The sequence below is a fragment of the Falco rusticolus genome, chromosome Z, assembly GCF_015220075.1.
Source record: "Falco rusticolus isolate bFalRus1 chromosome Z, bFalRus1.pri, whole genome shotgun sequence".
Classification (NCBI taxonomy): domain Eukaryota; kingdom Metazoa; phylum Chordata; class Aves; order Falconiformes; family Falconidae; genus Falco; species Falco rusticolus.
Window position 1 is genome coordinate 57,202,601 of NC_051210.1, and position 22,298 is coordinate 57,224,898.

The window sequence follows — 22,298 nt, forward strand, 5'->3', positions numbered from 1 at the left end:
AAGTCTCATTCAAATATTGCCTAGACAGGAGAGGAAAAAAACCAACCACCCAAACCACGTTACTTGTTTCGTTTTGGTGTGTAGTAAATATTTGTTCACATTACTCAACTGCTGGAACGGCTGTTGGATCTTAGCAATGAAGACCTTGATTCAAAGCCTGAAGAAATCAGCTGTAGTTTTGTTCACAGACTTGGCTAAGCTTTTCATCAAAACCAGTTGAAGCCCAGCCCAGAAGCTGGGATACCAGCAGTACTGAGAGATGCTTGGGCAAAGCCAGCTGGGTGCCTGCTCGCTTGAAACGTGGGGAAGTTTATGCTGGGTGTGTGGTGGGTCAGGCGTCAGGTCAGCTGGGTACCAGAGATCAGCTCCACTGGTAGTAAGGTCTGCCAGGACAACTGCTATCCAAATAGCAATTTTTTTTTATTTTTAGTTATGCTAATTCTTACTTTCAGGTGTACTGCAACATTTCCATGCTCTTCCAACACATGGAAAAGAGTATGTGCCCTCATGAGACTTTTATAGGAATTGTATTTTTTGTTTCTATGCCTTTTTCATACTTCATTCACTTTTCAGATTTAAATATTATACATAAACAATTTTGAATACAGCAGAAAAGCAGGGACGTATGCTGCAGTTGCTATTCAAAGTTTCTGTGAACATTTAATGTGTTAGACAAGCAGGCTGCATTAGCAGTTGCCTCATGGGCACTGTTGCAACTGAAGAGGTGACAATTCCCTTTGTACCCTGGTCATTGCTCCTAAACAAGCTGGATCTCTGCCCTTGTTTCTGAAAGAAATAAAACCCGATTCAGATTCCTGGGGCCTGGTAAGTGAGGGGCTCTCAGTGCAGTCCTGCCTGGGCAGTGCTTACTGGCCTCCCTTGTGGAGGGGGGGGTGTCTCCAAAAAACTGCAGACAGTTTCTCCTTCAGTCCAAGGAGGTCAGTCATTCCTTTTGTCTTTCTCTGAGGTCCAGGCTTGGGCCAGGCCTGACATCTATTTTGGTGTTCTCTAAGCAGGGCCAGGCCTGACATCTATTTTGGTGTTCTCTAAGCAGTTTGTATCATTTTTCTTTGGCTCCTGTATCCTTTCTCTCTCTTTTGTGGATGTACAGGTTTTATTCTTCTTACAGCTGTATTCTCCTTTCACCTGGCTCTTGAGAAGCACTGACTCGTGTTGCTTCCTTGTGCTGTCCCTATCGCTGTGTTTTTATCCCCAAAGCCAAGAGGCCAAGCACAGCTGAGGGCTGCATGCAACTGAGGGAGCCCCGTGTGTGCAGGGGAAGGAGAGGGGGGGAGAAGGGGATGGCCTGGGGCAGGGGGGCTTCAGGTCTCAGCACAGGTGAGAAGAGGAGGGAGGAGAAGGTTCATCATATTCCACCATGAGGTGATCAAGAGTTATCTCAGCACTCTGTTTCTTCCCCATGCTCCGAAAGATCAAAATGGGTGAGGAGTGGGGAATTTATGAGCATTTAGAAAGAGGATGAGACCTTCTTTCAGTGTTTGCTGTGCCTACAACTCTTTGGCCCAAAGGTCTGATGGCATCTTGACACTTGACAGTGTCAGGATGTTCTTTTTAGTATCAGTGTTGTGAAAGATGTGGTTGCTATCATCCATCACTAGTTAGGACCTCATGCTTGTGAGATTCTGTCAGTTTTCAGAGCTGCTGGACTATTTTTATTGGAAAAAAAATACTTTTAAGTGATACATTGCTGGAGAAAATCGTTGCACCATCTGGTGTTTTTGGACCTCATTCATTTTTATGAGGATTTAGAGACACACGGTTTGATGGAAAGACAGAAGAGTAATTTATTCATAGGAGTTTTGGTATTCAGAAAAACTGTTTGTATTCCCTTTATAAAGTATGAAAAGGATTGGATAAAGAGAGAGCCTGGATTGTCTAGGGACAAATAATTCAGTAATTCAGCGCAGTTGCACAGGTCAGGACTTGTTAGCCACCTTATTTAAAGTTCAACAACAGAAACAAGAAAGCACGGACCTTCTGGTAATCCTCACTTGTAATAAATGCCTGTGTGACAACCGTGTCAGGAGTTGCTCACTCACACAGACTGGTCAGATGTTGAGATCACCTGGCCCACAAGCAGTTTGCTGCTGGAGGAAACTGGGGACCCAACAGAGGTGCTGGGGTTAGACATTAATTCGTTGGTGGGTTTGAAGAAGTGGGAATGAGCAGCAGGGAAGGGGGACAGGGGAAGCTGATTTTTTTTTTTTGATTGCACCTTCATAAAGGGTATTTTCCTTCTGAAAATTGGATTATTCAATTTACAGAGATAATCAGTATTAAATATTAAGCCAAATTACTTGTTTAGCTGCTCTAAAAAAAAAAAAAAGAGACTCTTCCCACAGTATTTCAGTTTAGCAAACAACAGAAGAAAGAAAGATGAAGCGGTTTAGTCTGGATGAGAAGATGCTTCCAAGTAACCTTTTCTCTCTTATTACCATCAGGTTAGGGCAATATTTTAGGGCTGGAAGCCCCCAAGAACCATAGGCTGAGCATCTTCAGTGTAACTTTTTTGTTGCTGACACACTCAGGCTTATGTTCCCTGGCTGTCGGAGGGGGAGCAGGAACACAGGAACGTGGACCTTGCAAGACATCCACCTCATGCACAGGAGGCTGAGGGCATCTCATTGTCTAGTTGTTAAGGGCATTGCTGGGAGAGTGAGTTCAGGTTGTCTGGGTGACTTAACTGTGTTGGTAATCACACAAGAACAGTTGCTACCAGCTTTGCCGCTATTTACAGTTATTTTCAAGAGAAAGAGTGCTCTTTTAGGGTTAAGGCTATTAGTAGAAGCAATAAAATTACAGCCTGAATTATGAGAATTAATTGTGGGTCATAGGGAAGGGGAAAATGTCTGTATTTGTTTAATTCTCTTTCATGAAGAAGGAGAATTTCTGTTTTATTTCATAAATGCTTTGTAATTGTTTTCTACGAATAAGTCTTGGGGCGTGAAGTACCCAGCCTCGCAGCTTTATAGTTTGCCTTTGGGGAACACTCTTCCATTTTCTGTGGCATTTTTTACTTTATTGCCCTCTCGCTGCCCTTTTCTTTGTAAATCCTGTTACTGTTCCCACTTGGTGTGAACACATTCCTGCTAAGCTGCATCAGTTGAAAACTGGCTGATGCATGTCATATTTTTGATCTAAATTAAAGAAAATTCTGTCTGTGTGTTTTCCTTGGTTGGAATTTTAGATTTCTTTTTTCCTGTGGAAGGAAAGGGAGAGGGGGACAAAGTGTCTCTTCTTCCTGGAATTAGGAAAACACTGGGAGCAGCGGATAAATATTTCTAGGTGTGATGACATTTGTGAGGGGAGGTAATATTTTTCTGGTCAGACAGGCTAGGTGGGGGTTAGAGGAACAAACCAATCTTTGGCCGTGTAGGATTCTGCCCCTTTGGAAACTGTGCAGGCCAGAGGGAGGAGGATGCTAGCCTGGGCATCGGGAAGCAGAGAATGCTGCTTCCAGTGCCTGCTGCGGACCAAGAAACATGTGGCATGGGACAAGATATTGGCAAGCGTACTTCAACTTGTGGTTCCTCAGCAAGTGTATGATCATCATCTCCTGGTAAGTGGTAATAATAGCAGAGAGAAGAAGTTTGAGATCCTCCTGACCATGAAGGGGCTTTTTGGGAAAACCCCTGAGCACATGGAGGAGATGGTGATACACAGAGTGACAACAGAGCAAATACTGTAAGAGATACAAAAGATCAAGTTTCCTATTGAAGGCAGTATGTAAGTAGTGGGGTTCAGGAGCCTGCTCTGCTGCAGGAGGGACCAGGTATGAAGTGATGGTCTGACTAACCTTGGGTTGGCTGTGAGCTGGAGAGCTGCTCTCTGCTTCTGGCTGAGAGGCTGTCCCTGCTTGATGTTGAGTGCTGCAGTGGTGCTCAACACAGACAGCTTGAGGGAATGTTTGGCTGTAGTACAAAAGAGTGAGGAATATCCCTCTCCTAACAGTAAACATCTACAGTGTTTTGCGTCTTTGTTGAGGTCACCTGAGCAGTAAAGTCAACTGAAACTTCACCTGATGGTGTAGGTGGTGGCACCATGTGTGCCCTTTACTGCATGGATCTGGTGGATGGGAGTCTTCTCTAATCATCCTGCTGCTAAAACTGCTGGGGCTAGACTCCCTGAAGTCCACCTTTGTGATGGAGCTTAAACCTCCACCCCATCTCTTCCTTGTCTTCTGCAGCATTGATGCCAGAAGTGAACCATTCTGAGTGTTAGTTGATAAAGGTATGATAAATATGGGTACTAATTAAAGAAAAGGGGGATGCTGCAGATAATTAGTGGAAAGGGGACATGTCACTGCAGCCCTCGGCTTTCATATACTTAACTTTGTGCATTGCAGCCACTGTCTAGTCACAAAACCACTTGTGTGTGTTTTTGCAGTGGTGGGGTGCACAGAAGATGGCTTTATAAATGATCTCATACCTAAAGGAAAAACGAAAAAATGAACAGTAATACATAAAAGTATGAAGCCAGGAAAAGCTGGAATTTGTCAGCCAGTTTTGATGTCTCCCCCTGCTTTTCAAGTTGCAAGTCCTGAGGTTTTTAGTCTCCTTCCAGGAAATGAATGAGATTCATAGCCCAGAAAGGGCTTAGGCATTTCTGTCAGAGAGAAATATTTGTTTTTAGTTTATTGTTTTGGACATAGGAAAGTATTCAAGTGCAAGGAAGAACAAAAGGACTGACTTAATGTTTAAAACAGACTGTGTTTGGTTCAGCTCTGTGTAACTCAGAGTGCCTTGGCTGGAGAATCAGGATGTGATGCAAAAGGTCCTGATAATGCACGTATTTTACAGCACCACCTGCCTTACAGTAGCTGACCCTGTATGAATCAGCCAGCAGTGTGTCTTTCAAATCTTAGGAATTGTCGGGTTTGTTTCTTCATGGAAAATGGTATTTTATACCATTTAAATATGTATATGTTGAAGTAACCTTGTGTTTTTTCTTTACCTTATTTTCTTCCTGTTTGCCACTGAATGCAGTCAAATTAATGATGATGTTTTTTCATATGTATTTTTTTATTTCTTGATGTTTTTGTTTCTGTCTTTTTTTTGTTTGTTTGGTTGGTTTTTTTTCCCCACCATTTTGACACATTTGAAAAATTCTCCAGGGGAAGGGGAAAAGCAAGTGAAAACTGTGGGAAAATTCCATTTGTTCTGTCACAGTGAGGAGCTGTAAGAAGTAGTGGTGAAAGAGGAGAATCAAAACTGGAAATTGTTCTTAAGAGAAAAAATGGTAAAACCCAGTTGTTTCAAAACTTTTCCTTTTTTTTTTTAGTGCAAAACTTTTGGTTTTAGGCCAGTCTATTTATAAAGCTTATTATCAGTCATTGTGTCTTTCTGGGTTTTTTTTGCTTTGACATTGATGAACCTGGAATAGAACCACAGCAGAATTTGGGTGGAGGTGGTCCTTGAAGGTGGCCTGGTCCTGCCCTCCGCTTGGAGCAGGACTAGCTTCAAAGTTGGATCAAGTTTCTCAGGGTCAGGTTTTGAGCACCTCCAAGGATGAAGTGTTTGTAATCTCCTGGGTGACCTGTCCCAGTGTTTGACCTCATGGTTAAAAATACTTCCTTTGTATCGAAAGAACATATGTACTTTTCCATTTATCCTTCAATCTCACAATTTGTGTTTCAGATTTTAGTATCATGAAGCTATTAGTAATTGCTTTGTGTCATCAAGTTCTGCTCGCTGTTGGGCAAGCCAGGTGGCAGTAGTAAGGGAAGTAGCCCAGCAAATGCATGGTCTGTAGAGGTGAAGTGTGGGGAGGAATGTGAGTGCTGTTTCTGACTAAGTGCATCAGGAGTGAAAAAAGCCAGTGAAGCTGCCAGGTGGTTAAGCTAGCCATGAGCAAATTTAACTTAAGGCTAGGCGAAGGTTGTTAGTTTGGGCAGATAAAAATTAGTTGCTAGAATATTTGTGGTGAGATAAATAGAAGTTATTGTTATAGATGGTGTTTTAAGGCTACAAAGATTAATTACTGTTCATTAATTCTTTTTAGATCTAGGTTCTTTTCTGGCAGCCTTATTCATGCTGCATTGTTTTTGAGATTTGGCTGTCAGAAGAGAAACTTTATTTGGTGCAGTGCTGGAGTAGAGAGAAGGCTATCCCTCATTAGAGAAGGCGTCCTAAGGGCTCCCTTTTTGCCGAGTGGGAAGGTCCTAGTCTCACCTTGTAATATACACAGAAATATGTATATTTGGCCCCAGGCCAAAGGTTTAATCAGAGGATGGAGTTCAGAGTGAAGTTTGCCTTTTTGCTCCTGTGTTTTTAATCTGAGGGTTGGGGTGTGGTTGTGGTAATCAGATGCTTAGTGTGCTTAATACTAGTTGATATATTTGCATGTGTTTTAATTAGATGGACTTAGGGGCTGACTGCTTATTAAGCTGTTTATAGAAAAAATGGTCTAGTTGGAAGCATCCAAAGAACCCACTTGGATGTCTAAAGTGGGACATTATAGCAGAACTGAAGTACTGTAGACCAAGGAACAATTCTGAAAGCTCATTTTTAGTCAACATTTTAACATTTAAAACACATAATGTTTATTCAGGGGTTATATTTTGGATCACAGCATTTCCTGGGCATCTAAACTCGAACTCCTTGGTGTACATATAAGCATGCTGGACAAGGGCGTGCTGGTGCCTGGTGTCTGGTGGTGCATGGTTGAAGTCCAGTCTGGTGGCATAGCCTTGAGTCTGCTAAAGTCCTTGCGTGGCAGACTCTCTGAAGTACAGGAATAGCACTGGGGCCAGTGCAAAGCACAGATGATGTTATCAATCTCTATTCAGAAACATAGCTAGGGACACCCTGGCTCCCAACATAGTTTTTTCACGTCTGATACCAGTATAATGAGAAATGCATCCATGTCCAAACAGCAGAGACTTCCCGCTAGTCAGCCTGTTCCTTTCTTGGTCTGCTGCCTTGCATCACTTGGATTTCCCTCAGTAGCATGACCCATTTTCAATTACTCTGCAACAGAGGGGACAGGGTGTGCTCTCACGAGATGAGAGATCAGAGGAAGTTTGAAGATGTGTGTGGGTTCAAATCCCATCTGACTGAGGAGGAAGGTGAACAGGGGTTTCCCATTTTTCAAGTGGCACATCAGCCATCATTTCCACTATCTCTGGACAGGTTTTGGCAAGCCTGAGCCCTGCTCATTTAAGTGTTCTTCTGTAGAGGGTGGTCTCACATCGAGGCTGTTTGATGAATAATGCTTGGTTGGGCTTTGAAGCTGTGCGTTAGAGTCAGATCCTCATGCCTCCATATTCCCTATGGGCTGACTTTATCTAGACGCTCACTCATTGTGTGGGTTTTGCTCTTGTGAGACCCCACCTGGAGTACTGCAGCCAGCTCCAGGGTTCTTGTCACAAGAAAGATATGGACCTGTTGGAGCAGGTCCAGACAAAGGCCGTGAAGATGATCAGAGGGCTGCAACACCACCTGGAGAAGAGAAGGCTCCAGGAAGACCTTATTACAGCCTTCCAATAAAAAAAGGGGGCTTGTAAAAAAGGTGGAGGAAGACTTTTTACCAGGGCCTGTAAGAACAGAACAAGGGACGATGGTTTAAAACTGAAAGATAGTATATTTAGATTGGATATAAGGAAGAAATTATTTTATCATGAGGGTGGTGGGACACTGGAACCGTTTTCCCAGAGAAGTTGTGGATGTCACATTATTGAAAGTGTTCGAAGTCAAGTTGGATGGGGCTTTGGGCAAGCTGATCTAAGTGAAAGATGTCCTTGTCCATGGCAGGGCGGTTGGACTAGGTGATTGTTAAAGGTCCCTTCAGAGCCAGGCCATTCTATGGTTCCGTATTGCTGTCCAGCAAAGCAGTTCTGCAAATGCTTGCGTTGGATTTAGTGGAATTTAAAGGTTGCATGTATTTGAAAACTTTGAATCATATATGCCATCTCATCTAATAGGTATGTAAACACTGTAATTCATATTAGTGTTGGTAACTAAAATGCAGCGATGATCATTGTCTCCAAAGACTGAAGTTATAACTATTTTGCAGACGTTTGAGGAAAAAACCCCATAGTTCACTTAATTTCCTCTGTGGCCTAGGATCCTGCAGCAGATCCTGTGTCCAGCTGGACACATTTTTGCCTAGAATCTGAAGTGGGGAGACCAAGAAGCAATTTCATTGCCCAGAACCTGGGGAGAAAATAAATGTTGCATGGGTAATGCACCAGATCACGTGGAAGCTAGTCACAAGTAAGAAGGAAGTTTGAAGATTAATTTTTTAAAAAATAATGACATGACATTTTATGTGTGTTCTAGAAATAATTAGGTACATAATATGTATATGTTTAGTGATATTCTGGTTTAAGGAATCCCCCCTGCATCTTGCTAATGTGTAATGTGTCTGCTTCTGTTAGCACTGCAGTGAAATAAAGGTTTCAGATGCGACGTGAAGGTTTGCTGGCTGATGCAGTGCTAGTCTGTGTGCTAAAGCTCTGTTTCACTCTGATGTCTGGAATTTGTTTCATTTATTGAATGAAGCTTGCCCTGGTTTTCTGTGATTTGTCTCTGTCTCACAGTTTTGATTCCACTTGAAATGGAAAGATAAGAAGTCTGGATGGGTTGCCACCAAATATTCAGAGCGAATCTTGATCACCGGTGGAGATCCTGAAGTAATTTTCCCTGTGGAGCAGTAGAGCAAGTTCCTTATGTTCCTTGCCATTCTGACTTTATGAGATGGGGAGATACAGTGTTTAAAAAATATTATAACACTTCAAGTTCAGCATTTTCAAAGCAGGCTAATGATTTTGCTGTCCGTGTCGTGTTCCCCCTCCGCCCCCGCTGAGGACATTCCAAAAGGTCCAGCTTTGCAGAAGGCAACTCTTCTGTTAAGATACCGCGAGAGGATGTACTCAGCTGAGCTGTTACAGCAGCCTTCAATTATGCAAAAGGAAGCTGTGAAGAGAAAGGAATAATATTTTTCGCACCCATTTTGGATGGGGCAAGAGGCATCAGGCTTACACTGAGAAAGGACGAGCTAGGTTAAGCATTTCAAATCTTTTTAACTGTGAGGGTGAAATTATCACTTATGTAGATTGCCTTACAGAGGTTATGAAAACTCACCATTGGAAGGTCTCTAGAACAGATGAGACAAACATCTGTCAGGAGTGATTTAGGTTGAGCTGATCCTGTGTTAAGGCAAGGTGTGGACTAGAGGCCTCTTGAGGACTCTTCAAGGGTTTGCTTTTTGGTGATTCTATAAAATAAAATACTCCTGACACTTTCAGGGGGAGTACTTAAACTGAATAGGAGTCAGCCATGAGCCACTGTATTGCATATAACTACATGATACCTTTGCTCAACGCGTGTGAGTTTCTGAAAAATGTGTTTATTAGCTTTTTGGCTACATGACTGTTCTCTCTGCTGGGGGATTACTTTCCATCAGAGAGTTTTGTCTTGTAAATATTGATACAGAGGAGAAATTTGACAGCAATTTGCTGTTGGTTTTAACTGTATTATTTACACAAATGTGTGCTTGTACCTAAATACGCTTCAGGAAGTTCACCTTTCCTTTGCCACTGAAGTGTATAATTTTCAGTAACATGTACTGAACTGGTTGGGTAACAGGGAAGAAAAAGTCCATTGAATCAGGATGATAACTTTTAATGGAATTTCGTAAATCAGTGGAAGCCTATTAGATCTCTGCTGGTTACTCAGAGAACTGTAGAGTAACTGCCCTTAAATACTTGGCCCTTGTGAAAGTACCCTTATATTTAACTTCATAGCGAAAAAACATTTTAAGGAACAGGTTGAGTGGCACTTGAGCTTAATTTTATTTATTGCCTTTAAATTGCGGAGGCTTTGTGTTTGAGAGTGTATGTAGACAGATAAACCCTTCTTTGAATAAAGGCCAGGGAAGGGCTTGAGTGGGGAATCAGCATCTAGTGACTAAGTCATCATTGTGTCCTCTTTTATTTTAAGCTTCATACTGTTGAGCTTGATGATTATGTTCTAAAAAGTGGAGAGGAAGCATCAGCAGGTGAGGTCACCTTTCTGAAAAGAGACAGAAGAATTATCCTGTATATTTTACCCACATGTTTTTTAGCTTATGGCTAGCTTGCTGTGCCACTGAGGATCTCTCACTATGCTTATAAAACAGCCTGCCTTGAAAAAGCACACCCGTTTTTTTTCTTTTTTTTTCTTTTCTTCCCTCCCCCGCCTTTAGGTACTTAGCCATGCTGAGGGATATTTTGTGTTGCTGAGGCAATGCAAAGCAGCTGGAAAATTGCCTCTGCAATGTCTTCTGCAGTATATTGGGCATCTCTTGTGCTGAGCGCTACAAAAGAAAAGAAAGAGAGAAATACAAAGATTATCTAATTCAAACTGTTTTCTTTGACTGCTGAAATTAGATGGTATTTGGATTTCCTAGGTTAGCTCCACAGATGCAATTAAGTATCTAACTCTGTTGATTTTAACAAAAGACAGATTCTGCCAAAGTACTTTTTCAGGTCTGAACCTGAGATGTGGTATTTCTGCAGCTGGTAACAAGTTTCTTTTGATGGTTCCTAGCAAATAAAATGCTGGTTATTGTTACTGACAGTTTTGTTTGCTGTGTTTTTTCAGAGCCTAAATGTAAAGAAACTCTTCTCCACCTTGTGATGAAATTGGGCTTGGTTAAGCTTTCCCAGTTCTTAGCAGCCCAGCCTGGAGGGTCATCAGCATTAGCGTTACCTAATGAGGATGGAGCAACACCATTAGATTTGGCTTTACAAAATGGACACTCCAAACTTGTTGAGGTCTTCACAAAGTGAGTATAACTGTTTGCTGTTTCCTGTGAAAAATTCCTATCAGTTAAGGACTATGGGGAGTACTGTTGTCTTTCTCAAGAGCTGCCTGTTTTGTGTTGGTGTCTGTTGCTTTTTGCCATTATAAGTGGTAAACTTGTATTTGCGATTAAAGAAGTTTATGATTTGTGTCCTTCATTACATTTGCAAGTCAATTAACAGTCTCTTCAGTGATGGAGGACCAGCTGCACCATCAGGTACCTCACCCAGCACTATTGCAGCTGAATCCTGACACATCGTAAGCAAGTAAATACCTACAGAGAAGTATTTAGATGTAAACAGAACCATAGGATCTGACTTTCACATAATCTCAGTGGACTTCGTAACCTCTGTAAAGCTTAGGTCTGAATGGATAAAGGAGAGTCAGCAGCAAAGCCAGTGCTGCAGCTATGACTCTTATTTTGCTGGAGAGTGCCACAGTGACAAATGACTCAGAGGACAAGTGCTTTCTGGCACGTTTCAGCTATCTGGAGTTTCCTCTGTAGGGACATGAGGAGCTGCATGGTGTGTGTGTGTGTGTCTTGGGGTACCAAGCATTCAGCATCAGACACCCCTTCACACTGTTGGCTTTTCTTTGCAAACAGAAACACATGAGAACTGGGTTGCATTTTTATTTCAGGATGTGGCTCTTTTGGTTCTGGCTACACAGAACATATAGTTTATGTGACGCTTATCCGTACTTCAGTTTGAAAAAAACACATCACCTTAGAACACTGGTACAGTACACTATGTTATGAAGGTCTCATTTGTTTGTAACGTCCAAACAATGGTGTATTCCCTTGAGACTTTCTGTTTTTCACTGTCGTGGGATAACAAACCTGCAAGCTGCCAGTCGTGTCCTACTGCTATATATGGCAACATTAACAGGAAAAGGTACTATTGCTAATTTACAGCAATAAGGAGAAATAGGTATTGTCACAACTTGCTGCTTCTGGCTTATTTTACTAGTGAGTAATCATCTAGAGCTGACATTGTTTTTTCTCCAACGATGGCTAGAAGTAGTTCTTAGGCCTGAATGGGGTCATTGGTTAAGTATTTGTTTGCCCAGCTGTGTTTTCGGTGGATGTTTCAGATTTTCTGGCTGTTTTTTGCAGTGGGTGCATTGGGAACCCAACGGGCTGTGCTGAAGGCGAGCAGGAAGCTCACTGTGGCTGTGCTTTTGTTCTACCTGTGTGTGGAGCGTTTGTTTTGGTTTAAAGAGTGTGTCGTTCCAGTTTCCAGGGCCGGCAGTCACTTGACATTTCAAGAGTGGAGATCAGCGAGGGTACTTGCGTACAGTTTGTTCATTCATCAGGAGCTCTGACGCTGACATTTAGCCACACAGCACAGCACTTGCTGGAGTCTGACATTAAGCTCTTCAGAAAATACTTCTGGGACAGACCTCTTCTTTACCAGGTAGGTACCTATCTACCTCAGGGCATTATCACAGATTTTCTTCAATAATTTCCAGCCATACACTCTTCAGACTGGATTTATTTTTCTTGAACAGTCTTTTAGTTTAAGCTGCCTGTGTCACTAAAGGCTGTTGTAATTGCGGGATAACTGTTGTGGGCTTCTACTTTGTGTAAGTGTAGCACATTGTACATGTGAAGCTGGAGGACCAGAAATGTTGAGAACTTTATCAAAGCCTCCTTTGCCTCCCAAGTTGTTTTTGAATCATTGTGGATTCTACAGTGAATACTCCCTTGAAATCTCTGAGTCTGTAATTGCATTGCTATTGTATTCACATTGGTACTTTGAGATATTTAATTTAGCTCCATTTTTTTGTCTAGCACTGTAATGCCTGGGAACGTTTACCAAGAGCCAACCCCCAGTCTGTTACTTACAGCAGAAATACAGAGTACAGACTTTTGCTATTGAGTTTACTTATGGTGTAGTGGGCTTTATTTTACTTAAGGTATCAGGAGCACTGCTGTGATATTCTTCAGGACATCTCTGTTTCAGTAAAGTAAGGAGAACACTTGAAAGCACAAGTTTTTTAACAGCAGTGTAGGTGCCCACTTATGTTTTTGAGACTGCATGACTATATAAAACTACTGAACTAAAAATATACTAAAAAGAGGATTTTTTTCTTTTTCTGGTCTTAAAATTCAGCTTTTATTTTCCATGCTTAACTTAAGGTTTCCTTATTTGTGCACTCTTTTTCCTTGAGTTATCTTTACTGCATTCTGTGTGTTTGGTATTTTGGGTTTTTTTTCTTTGATTTAGAATGTGATTCACATGTTATGTTTAAACCACAAACTTAAGGTGTGATGTATTGTGTAGTCTTTATGTATAATCTCATGTAACTACACTGGCAAGATTTTGATTTGCTCTGATACAAAGAAGTTAATTCTGCATTTGTAGCTTTCAGACTACCTGTGATTTGTGTGTGGCTTCTCCATGGAAACAATAGTAAACCCAATAGCAAAACCAAGACTAATGAAGAATGCAGGCTTTTTCTTGCACTCATCAAACCCATGTTGTTCTTTCAGTCCTTGAAATAGAAAAAAAAAGTGTGGTATGTTAGATGCTTGCATGCCTGTTGGAGACAGACTCTTAAAGGCTGCAAAATTCTGCACTTCGTATTTGCAGGAAAAAGCCTACTACCTTTCACTTGTGCATTTCCATTTTGCTCATTAGCCCGGTTGCAACAGTCTAGATTGTCCGTTGTGGGGACTCTATTCCCCCCCCTTCCCCCCCCCCCCCCCCCCCCCCAGCTTCAGTGTTGCACTGCTTTTAATAAAGCAGAAATAAGCCAGAATGATTGGGAAGATCACATCGTTTAGTTAACTTTAGTTACCATCCTGAAGCATACGTGGGGGGATAAGCAAACTGTCATGTTTAGACTATGTATTGTGCCCCAAAGGTAAGGTGAAACTGATTTTTTCTGTTGCAAACAAGGACTTGCAGCCCTCGGTTGGGTCCAAAGCATAAGGTGGGCATTAGAAATTTCACGATACATAGTCTTTTGAAAGTAGAGTTAGAATTTATTGCTGTACTGGAATATTCAGCTCATTTACAGCAGACTAAGACTGTATGTCTAGTTTATTGTATCTTGAGACTGCACCACATTGATATTTTAGGCTTGGGTCAGAAAGGCATGGACTAAGGAGAAGGAGCTTGTCACTATTATGGTGGCATGCAGCGTTGGATTTGCGCATGTGAAATGGATGACTTAGGGAGCAGCGTAAACTATTTTTGCATTTATTCATGCATGAAATTCATAGTATTTCTCAAGTATGTTCTTCAGTCCCTGGTCTGTGGGTTCTTTTAGTTCCTTGACTATTCCTTACAAGTCTAAAAGAGTAATGGAAAAGTTAAACAAGATGTCGTTAAACTCAGGCTAGAGTTACCCATAAAGGAGCCGTGCCTTTAGTGGAAACCTTCAGGAGCTCTGCAGTTCAGATAGTGTAAACCCACAGGTTTTGTGGCTGTCCTGGACAATACAGAAGAGAGATTTCTGAAGGTGATGAGGAAGAGTGTGGAACCTTGAGCACTGTGCAACCTCCTTGGGGCAGAAAATGTGTGGTGGTAGCAGCATCTGTCAGTGAGGCTGCGTGGTTCATTGTACCACCTCCAGCAGAACCCTGAGCAGCGTGTGGAGGTGGTCTGTTTGGCTGTCTCAGTTGCTGGAAGCAGCACAGCCAGTGCAGGTGAGAGGTCCTCTAGAAGAGAAAAAGAAATCTGTGGACTAATGGACACATATGAAATGGTGTCAGGAGAATAAGAAAAAAAACCAAAGGCCAAGCCAGGATAATAATCCAAAATGATTAAGATAATTTATGGTAATTTAAGTAATTTTGGTGTCTGGTGGTGGACAGATTTAGCTCCTCCCTGGGAAATTACTGACTTACTTCTGCCTGGTGGGTGTAGGAGTAGTTGTCTCACACACCAACAGATGAGCAGAAAAAAATGCAACTAGTCCTGCTGAAGTGGGGTGGGGGATATAGCTAGCTTTGCAGCTGCATGGCTTTGAAATCAGTTTGGCTGCAATATTCAGCCAGAATAATCCTTGACTTTTTCTTTTCTATTCAGGTTGCCACGCCTCCTCTCTGCTGCTCTTGTACATGACAAATACACAGGCAATCTTAACTAGAGGGAAAAACTGGAAGCAAGCAGAGTTGTAGATGAAACTACGCAAAAGGAGACATTCTGTCCTACACTCTTTGCTTTATAATCTTTGAAAGTTACTAAAATAAGGGACTGAATCTTAGCACCCTCTTCCTTTTGGGCAGGAGTGATACAGTCAGTGTGTGTATCTGAGCAAGGGGCCAGTGCAGCCAGGGGCTATGGATTTAGGGAGGGAGCGGCTCCTGCTTTCCAGGCAGGGTTTACCATGTAGTCAGTGTTTAGTCCTGGTTTAGCCTCTTTGTATTGCCTATCCATCAAAACTGCTTGCTTTATAGGGATGCTTTCAAGGTTAACTAGAATGGTTCTGAATAGAGCTGTTGTGCAAAGCTGCTGTGCTGCTTTTCTCATAGAAAAGGAGGTTATAAACAATGAAGTACAAATGTTAAATCTCATCCTTTAGATCCCTTGTGTATTTTAAGCAGGAGGTAATTTCTCTCTAGTTGAAAATACTTTATCCATTTCCCTCTTGAGGAATTGCTATTGGTTTCCTCTGGAGGGTAACTGATTAAATACTCTCTGGAATCTCTATCAAACATTTTAATATTGCTTGTAACATATTTGTTTGCTAGTCTTTGACATTGGCTTTGAGTTTTCAGATAAATGTCATGGACATCAAATACAGTTACTGTCATTTTGATTTTTTTTTTTTTATAGAGTATTAATTCAAATGAAGTTGAGACAGTGGAAAGTCCAAAAATGCCCTGCAGTCCAACAAGCTCTGTAGAAGGTACAGTTTTTTTATTCCATAATGTTGCAGTCTTTAAAAGCTTTAGAAAGTTGGCACAGATTCATACACTATTTATTCAGAAAGATCGTGTTTCGTATGACAGAGAGTTCTAAGTAGACAACAGTGGAACACAAATCATACAGTGTGAGAGTTGTGTAAATTGTGATATTTCCTACAGAGCATTAGTTTTCTGATGTCAGATTGAAATTGTTCACAAAATATGGCGACATTTATAGTGACTGGAAAAGCCTTAACTGATTTTACAGTAATAGCCAGAAAAATGTCAGGATGTTCCAGGAGATGGCACTGTTTAACTGAATGAACGCTCCAGACTGCAAATTTCCTTAAAGCCAAATAGCTGAACTTAGTAATGATAGCAGCAGAGCAACATTTTGTCTTAATAGTTTTGGGATCTAGCTCAGACTTCTTAATACAGCAAAATTCCCATATGTTTCAGTTAGAATATTTTGGTGAGCAGTTTACCTCTGTAAGGATTGAGGGACTGTGCTTGCTCATGAGAACTCTCTTTCATTAGCAGAATATATCCCTGTGTACCATGAAGTGAGCATCTCTCAGGGCTGAATGGAAAATCACAAAAAAAGATCATTCTTCAATATCAGAAGTCTGACACTTCCGGTGTTTATATAAGATTGTAAGGAATTAAGTATTCATCAGTTGGCCATTTGCTTATGTGGCTGGCACTGTATATTTGGATGAAGCAACAAGATGAAAACTGTGACTTCTGCAAGAGGCTCAGTCTTGGTCAGCAGCTGTCCTGGAGGTAGCCTTACTGAGAGCTGCAGAAATGCAAACACCTGCATAAACTGCTGACAGGGTCAGGACTAGACTGAGGGAGAGTAATGGGACTGCAGTTCCAGGTGATATCAGCTAGTAACTTCAAGTGAATGGATAAAATGGGGACACAATTATCATGTAGCTTGGGTTTAAACATGTAGGCTGCTTCACTTAGTCCTAGAAAAGGAGTTTTATGCTCAACTTATCCAGCACCATTCAGGCAACAAGTGTTCTGCTGTTAGAAGGTAAATTTGCAGGGAAATGATAAGCAGTTGGTAGCAGTTGCAAACTATGTATCTGTTACTGTAAGTGTAAGCAGCAATTTACCATACCAAGTTTGTGAATAATGACACAGTGTGCAAATGCATTGACTCTGGGTATTCATGTAAGTACTGTACTCTGACCAGTGTGGTCTTTATGCTGCCTCTTGGGTACAGAAAGTGAATGGCCTGAATTGGTAGTGCTATATGCGGCAGTAGCTTGGGCAATACAACTTACAGTTGATGATTACTAGGTGATGATTATTTTTCACTAAAAGCAGTTTTAATTCAGGCTGACTTGGCATTATCTGCTTGGATAATGAGCATCAGTAGATACGATTGGCCAAATAGAGAACCACCAGTTCAGGATGTCTAGCCCCATTTTTTATTCTGGTTGTAAAGTGCCTTTTCCTTTCTTTATGCAAAAGATATTTGGCATGGATATTGGCATAGGCACACCTACCTATTTGTGCTTTCAATGGAAGCTGTATGCTTTTGTGCCTTTATGCATCAGAGCTATTTTGTACTCTTTTTTTTTAAAAAAAAAAAACCAACACAAACCCTCATTTCAGTTCAACAGCAAGAAAAGCATGCCAAATTTTGGTAGTACCCAGAGCCTATACAAACAAATGGGTAGTAATCATGTTCGCACATTAAAATGTCTGGTCTCTGCTTGTAGGCATGAGGGGCCTGTTGTTTGTAAGCTGATGGGCAGCAAAGTTTTTTAATCTTCTTGGGTCTTTTTATTGTCATTGGTTACCACATTTCTGTAAACAAGCCTTTTTTTTTTTTCCTTTTTCTTTTTTTAATTTGCCTCTTTTGCTAAGCACCACCTCATCCAGACAATGAAAGATCACGGATGATCGTTACTGGTGACTAGTAGCCTGTCTTACACTCTTCATTTGCCAGCATTCAGGAGACTTAAGAGATCTTTTTTCAAGATTGAGTTAACATTGTTGCTGCTACAAGCAGAAATGACACAAAATGATTGACAGAGTACTTTTTACTAAATTCTCAGTTGCATTCAGTGAACTCCTTTATAAAGTGACTCTAAGCTTAGGACATTAATTTGGTGCTTTCATGTAGTGAAAGGATCCTCCTTAGATATTGAGACTGCTGCCATTTCAAGAAGTAGTAACCACTGACTTCTGGGTGGGCCTAAAGTCAAGATCAACAGACCTTTAAAACACAATGCTATCAGAAGCCCTGAGCTATTACTGAGTAGGGGTTGCTATAGCAGTATGTTGCTTCTTGTGAAACGCAATCATATGAAAGCAGTGAGTCAATGTAAGGTGATGCTACTAGCTTAGAAGTGGATCTCCCATAGCAGCTTAATTAAATTCAAATACGATGCAGAAGGATGAAGAAATAGAAGGTATTTTGGCTAATTCAGTAGTTTCTGCTTTTTTTCTGTTTTCTGACCTTGAAATTCCAATGCCCATGAATTGACTGAATACTGCTAACTGGAGGGTAAGCCATTTGCTATGTGTAGAGTGAACAGCTTTTTATTTCTGAGAATTGTGAGACTGAATAATAATAATGCCAACTGCATGGCAGTAGTGTGAAAAATCTTCTCACTGAGGCAATTAAAGTAAGTTTCTGCAGTTACAGAAGAAATAGTCTGTTCCTTCTAGCTGAAAGGTAAAGCCTGGGATGCTTTGATGGCACTAGTGACTTTGTGCTGTGATTGCACTCCGTTTGAATGCAAGGGGAGGTATATATGTGACTACTGCAGAAGGTTAATTAAAGAAGGTAGATTCATTAAAAATTAACAATCAAGACCAGCATAGACCCAGTCCTGACTCCTGCCAGCGTCTAGGGGCACTGCTGAGGTCAGGGATAACAGGCATACTGGTTGCAGTGGGCCCGTAATTGCATCCCAGAACTTCATCTCACAGCGACCTGCAGGTTATGTACAGCCATTGTTGCTGGAGATTGTGTGATATAGATAATCTTTGAATTGTTTTTCCAAAGATACATTGATATAGCTCTTTTTTTAAAAAAACCCTTAAGTACAGAATTTGTGCAGTGCTAAGAAAGGACAGAGGTCCCCAAACCATGCATTCCTCTAGGCAGTCCCCCAAACTACTCTATAGTGGCTGCTGACTCAGACTTAGTTTATTTGCAGGGGCTGGAGAATGGAGGGGTATTTGTGTATCTGAGAAAAGATGTGAACCTTGAGTTGAAAGATTCAATATAAAATGAAACATATTTACAGAATAGCTCTGGCTATATAATTATTATTATGTAAAATATCTTTACTAAAGAATAATGTTCCTGCAAGCCTGGGTGATGCTGGTGTTCATTTGCATTGCTGAAGCCAGATTATTCCTCTTTGTTGATGTCTGTGCAAAACTTGCGAAGTAGGTCCTTGCTTTGCATGTGCTGTGTCCTTCCCCACAGCTCTGTGAAGAAACCATTAAAAAAAAAAAAAAAGTGACAGAAATTAAGTTATTTTTTACTTTTTGGGGTGGAAATGCAAGGTCATCAGAAGGACATCAGCAAATACATGAAACCCCTGCAGAAGAGAAGTGGAGCCCAGCTACTCTGCAGAGTTGCTGTGAGGCACAGTGCTGGAACTGTTGATTTTCTGAGCGTGTGGGGTTAATCAGCAGCTGGCTGACAATTGCTGTGCTTGCCTAGCCTGAACATAACTGTGACAATAACATTGCACTTGTGCATCCAGCTTGCACGCTGCCCATGGGAAGGCTGCTATGGGGATATGCATGGGCTGCCCAATGTCCATTGTTCTGGCTTGCCTGTCTGTTTGCCTGCTCCCTTGTGTCCCCGCTCCTGTTGGAAAAAAGAAGAAAGACCAGCAGCAGAAACCAAAGCAGACTCAAATTGCATTTGCTTATTATTAAATCTTTGCTTTTACAGGTCCTGTGAACTTGGCATGTGATGAATTGTCCCAGGATGATACAAAGGTACAGATTTCTCCTTATACCAATAGCTAGGCTATGTTTAGGCTGAAAAGAAGCAGCTTCTGCTTGGCTGTCTGAGCACCTCCCAGACCTAACAAATAACTAAGGTGACTAATGCCTGACAGACAACATTTGCTGCCCATTCCTATCCTGTGGGAATAGTTACATATATAGATGATTACTATTTGAACAAACCTGTTACGTGGTTATGGACCAGAAAGCTGGGTTGGAGAAGCAAGGTCTGCTATTGGGCCAGAAAGCTCTTGTGTTTATGGTGAACCTTAGTGTCTTCAGGGAGCTTGCAGCTTGGCTACCAGTCTGAGGGGACCACAACCTGTCTTGCACAAGCTTCATCCTTGCGATGGCATGCTTCATTACATCTGAGGAGTTAGTCCCTGAGATAGACCTTGTAGGCAACTGTGAGTCCTTAACTGGACTTAAATGGGAAAAACGCTCGATGTAAAAAAATATGGTACTTCTCATTGTCTTCTACATGGAGGTATCTAACAGCTTTTTTGGGGGACAAATATTTGTCCCAAGTCCCATTATGGTTAGTCAGGTGTATTTGATCTCTAGTCTTATATTCTGCTTTTGATTTATATGTATCTGTTTACAAAACCAGGGAATCTTTGTCCCAGTGTTTTTTTTTAATCACCTTTTAAAGCAAGAGCTTGATTATTAGCTCAACATGGTACAAAGCAAAAATAATTCTTTAGGTTGGGAGAAACAAAATCTGGTAAAATCTGGCAAATCTGGTAAAGGTGGTATCTTCTCAATAGCCAATGACTATTGATTTTTTTTTAGTAACATTTGAATTTAATGGAATGTTGTTGGACTGCCACTTTTGTTTGGTCGTTATTATAAAAGTGATGACGTCTTTAGGTCTATTTTTTTTAATTGCCAGCTGTGCAGAAAATGACCATTTGTTTGGGAGTCACATGTTGTTGCTGTAATTTCTGTCATCTCAGAATTACATCTTTGCAGTATGCATGCATTTTGGAGTCTATGTGGTGAATATATGTTGGGGCAGAGTGTTGCAGCTCACGAGTCTTGTTTGGAGGGAAAAGGTTCTGGTACCCTATTCACTGTCTCTTGCTTTGATCTAGCAGAAAGGCCATAGTTGATTCTATAAAGAATGAACTGACCTATTTCAGTTTCAACAGGTGGGTGTGAACATAGGCATTAGACAAGGAGGCATCTTAGAAACATATTGCTCTTTCCTCCAAAGCACTGTATATTGGCTAGTCAGGGCACAGTTAAACTTTGTAAGAGAAAAGCAGCTGAAAACTGGAGTTTGCATGGAAAATGAGATATTGTTTGGTCTCTTCTTTGATCAAGTTTAGAGTTTCACTCCATAGGGTTCATGTGCATATCTTAGTGTCTGGGGGTGGCATGCTGTATCTGTGGCATTTATTAAAATGGCTAAAATGAAGTGACTGCTGCTTTATAGCAATTTGAACTGTATTCTGAAAGCCTATAGCATAGCTTGCAACTAAGCTCAAATGCAGCTATTTGTCTTCAAAGATATAGCTCAAGTTTTCTGTTTCTAGCCTTTTCGAGACTCTGTGGTTCCTTCTAAAGAAAATGAAGATCATGTCTTGTTTGGCATAGGTAAGAAATATTTAATAATTTTGACTTCCTAAAAGCTATTGTTATACACTGTGATGCCAAATACACACAAAGCAGTTTCTTTAAAAAAGGTGAAGGTCACTGATGTTGCAGCCTAGGTTGGCAAAAGGTCAAGATCGATCAGTTTTATGTCTGTCAGTGAGGGAACCTCTTTCAAAGTGTCTGTAGTATAGATAGGTGGTGTATCCAACAGTATCATGATACCCTAGGATTTTTCAGTAGTATATTAACTGTTGTAGGGACAACAGTTTTGCAAATAATTTCTGATGGAGTGAAGATGAAATGAATAATTTCTGTGACTGAAGATTAAATGAAACACGTAGAAATGTTTAGGTGCCACAGTGGTAAGTTGTGTGGCTGGTAGGAGAATATAGCCAGTTGCGCTGGACAGTACATTTAGAGACGGGGGCTCAGATGGAAAGGTGAGCATTTTCAAGTTTGGGAAAAGCTCCAAGAGCAATGTGCAAACATGGGCTCATGCAAAGCAGAAAAAGACAGTAACTAAGCTGTGCCAATGGGAGCTGCTGTGCCAGGCAGAGGCTGCCAGGCTGGCATCACATGCTTGTGGTCCAATGCTGAACTCAGAAAGAGCAGCCCAGATGGTGGCATTCAGACAGCCCGTATGCAAACTTTGGTGGCTGCAAAATGAAGAGTCGCTCTGTGTGTGTATAAAGGGAGGGGAAATGTGTGCATGAATGGGGACAGTATATGTTAGAGGGAAACAAGCTGGCATAAACTCAGAGACGCAGTTGTAAGATTAGAAGCCGGCAGGTTATTTTAATAACCTCTCATTAAAATGATCATCCGTTTGTCTATTTTTCTAGTCATAGTTACGCCAAGTGCCTGTACTTCAGCCATTTAATGATGTTTGTCTCACACTCCTATCCAAGGAATACAGGAGCTGCTTAAGGCACCTGGGAGTAGTAGCAAAAATACTAGTATCCACAGTTACCCTGACTTCAGTGCTTTTGAGCACAGGACAGCATAGCAGTTCTTGCTTTGCTAAAAAATGCTTTGCATGTACA

General features: G+C 41.3%; 1 protein-coding gene across 5 annotated transcripts in view; it reads left to right on the forward strand.

Moving 5' to 3' along the window:
• Nucleotides 1–22,298, forward strand: part of ARHGEF28 (Rho guanine nucleotide exchange factor 28) — a 118,275-nt gene that overhangs the window by 23,570 nt on the left and 72,407 nt on the right. For all 5 annotated transcript variants that reach the window (XM_037373268.1, XM_037373264.1, XM_037373266.1 and 2 more), the window contains 5 exons: nucleotides 10,605–10,788; nucleotides 12,040–12,220; nucleotides 15,593–15,665; nucleotides 19,601–19,647; nucleotides 21,195–21,255. In XM_037373268.1, coding sequence (XP_037229165.1) covers nucleotides 10,605–10,788; nucleotides 12,040–12,220; nucleotides 15,593–15,665; nucleotides 19,601–19,647; nucleotides 21,195–21,255 — 546 coding nt within the window. The remainder of the gene's footprint in view (nucleotides 1–10,604; nucleotides 10,789–12,039; nucleotides 12,221–15,592; nucleotides 15,666–19,600; nucleotides 19,648–21,194; nucleotides 21,256–22,298) is intronic.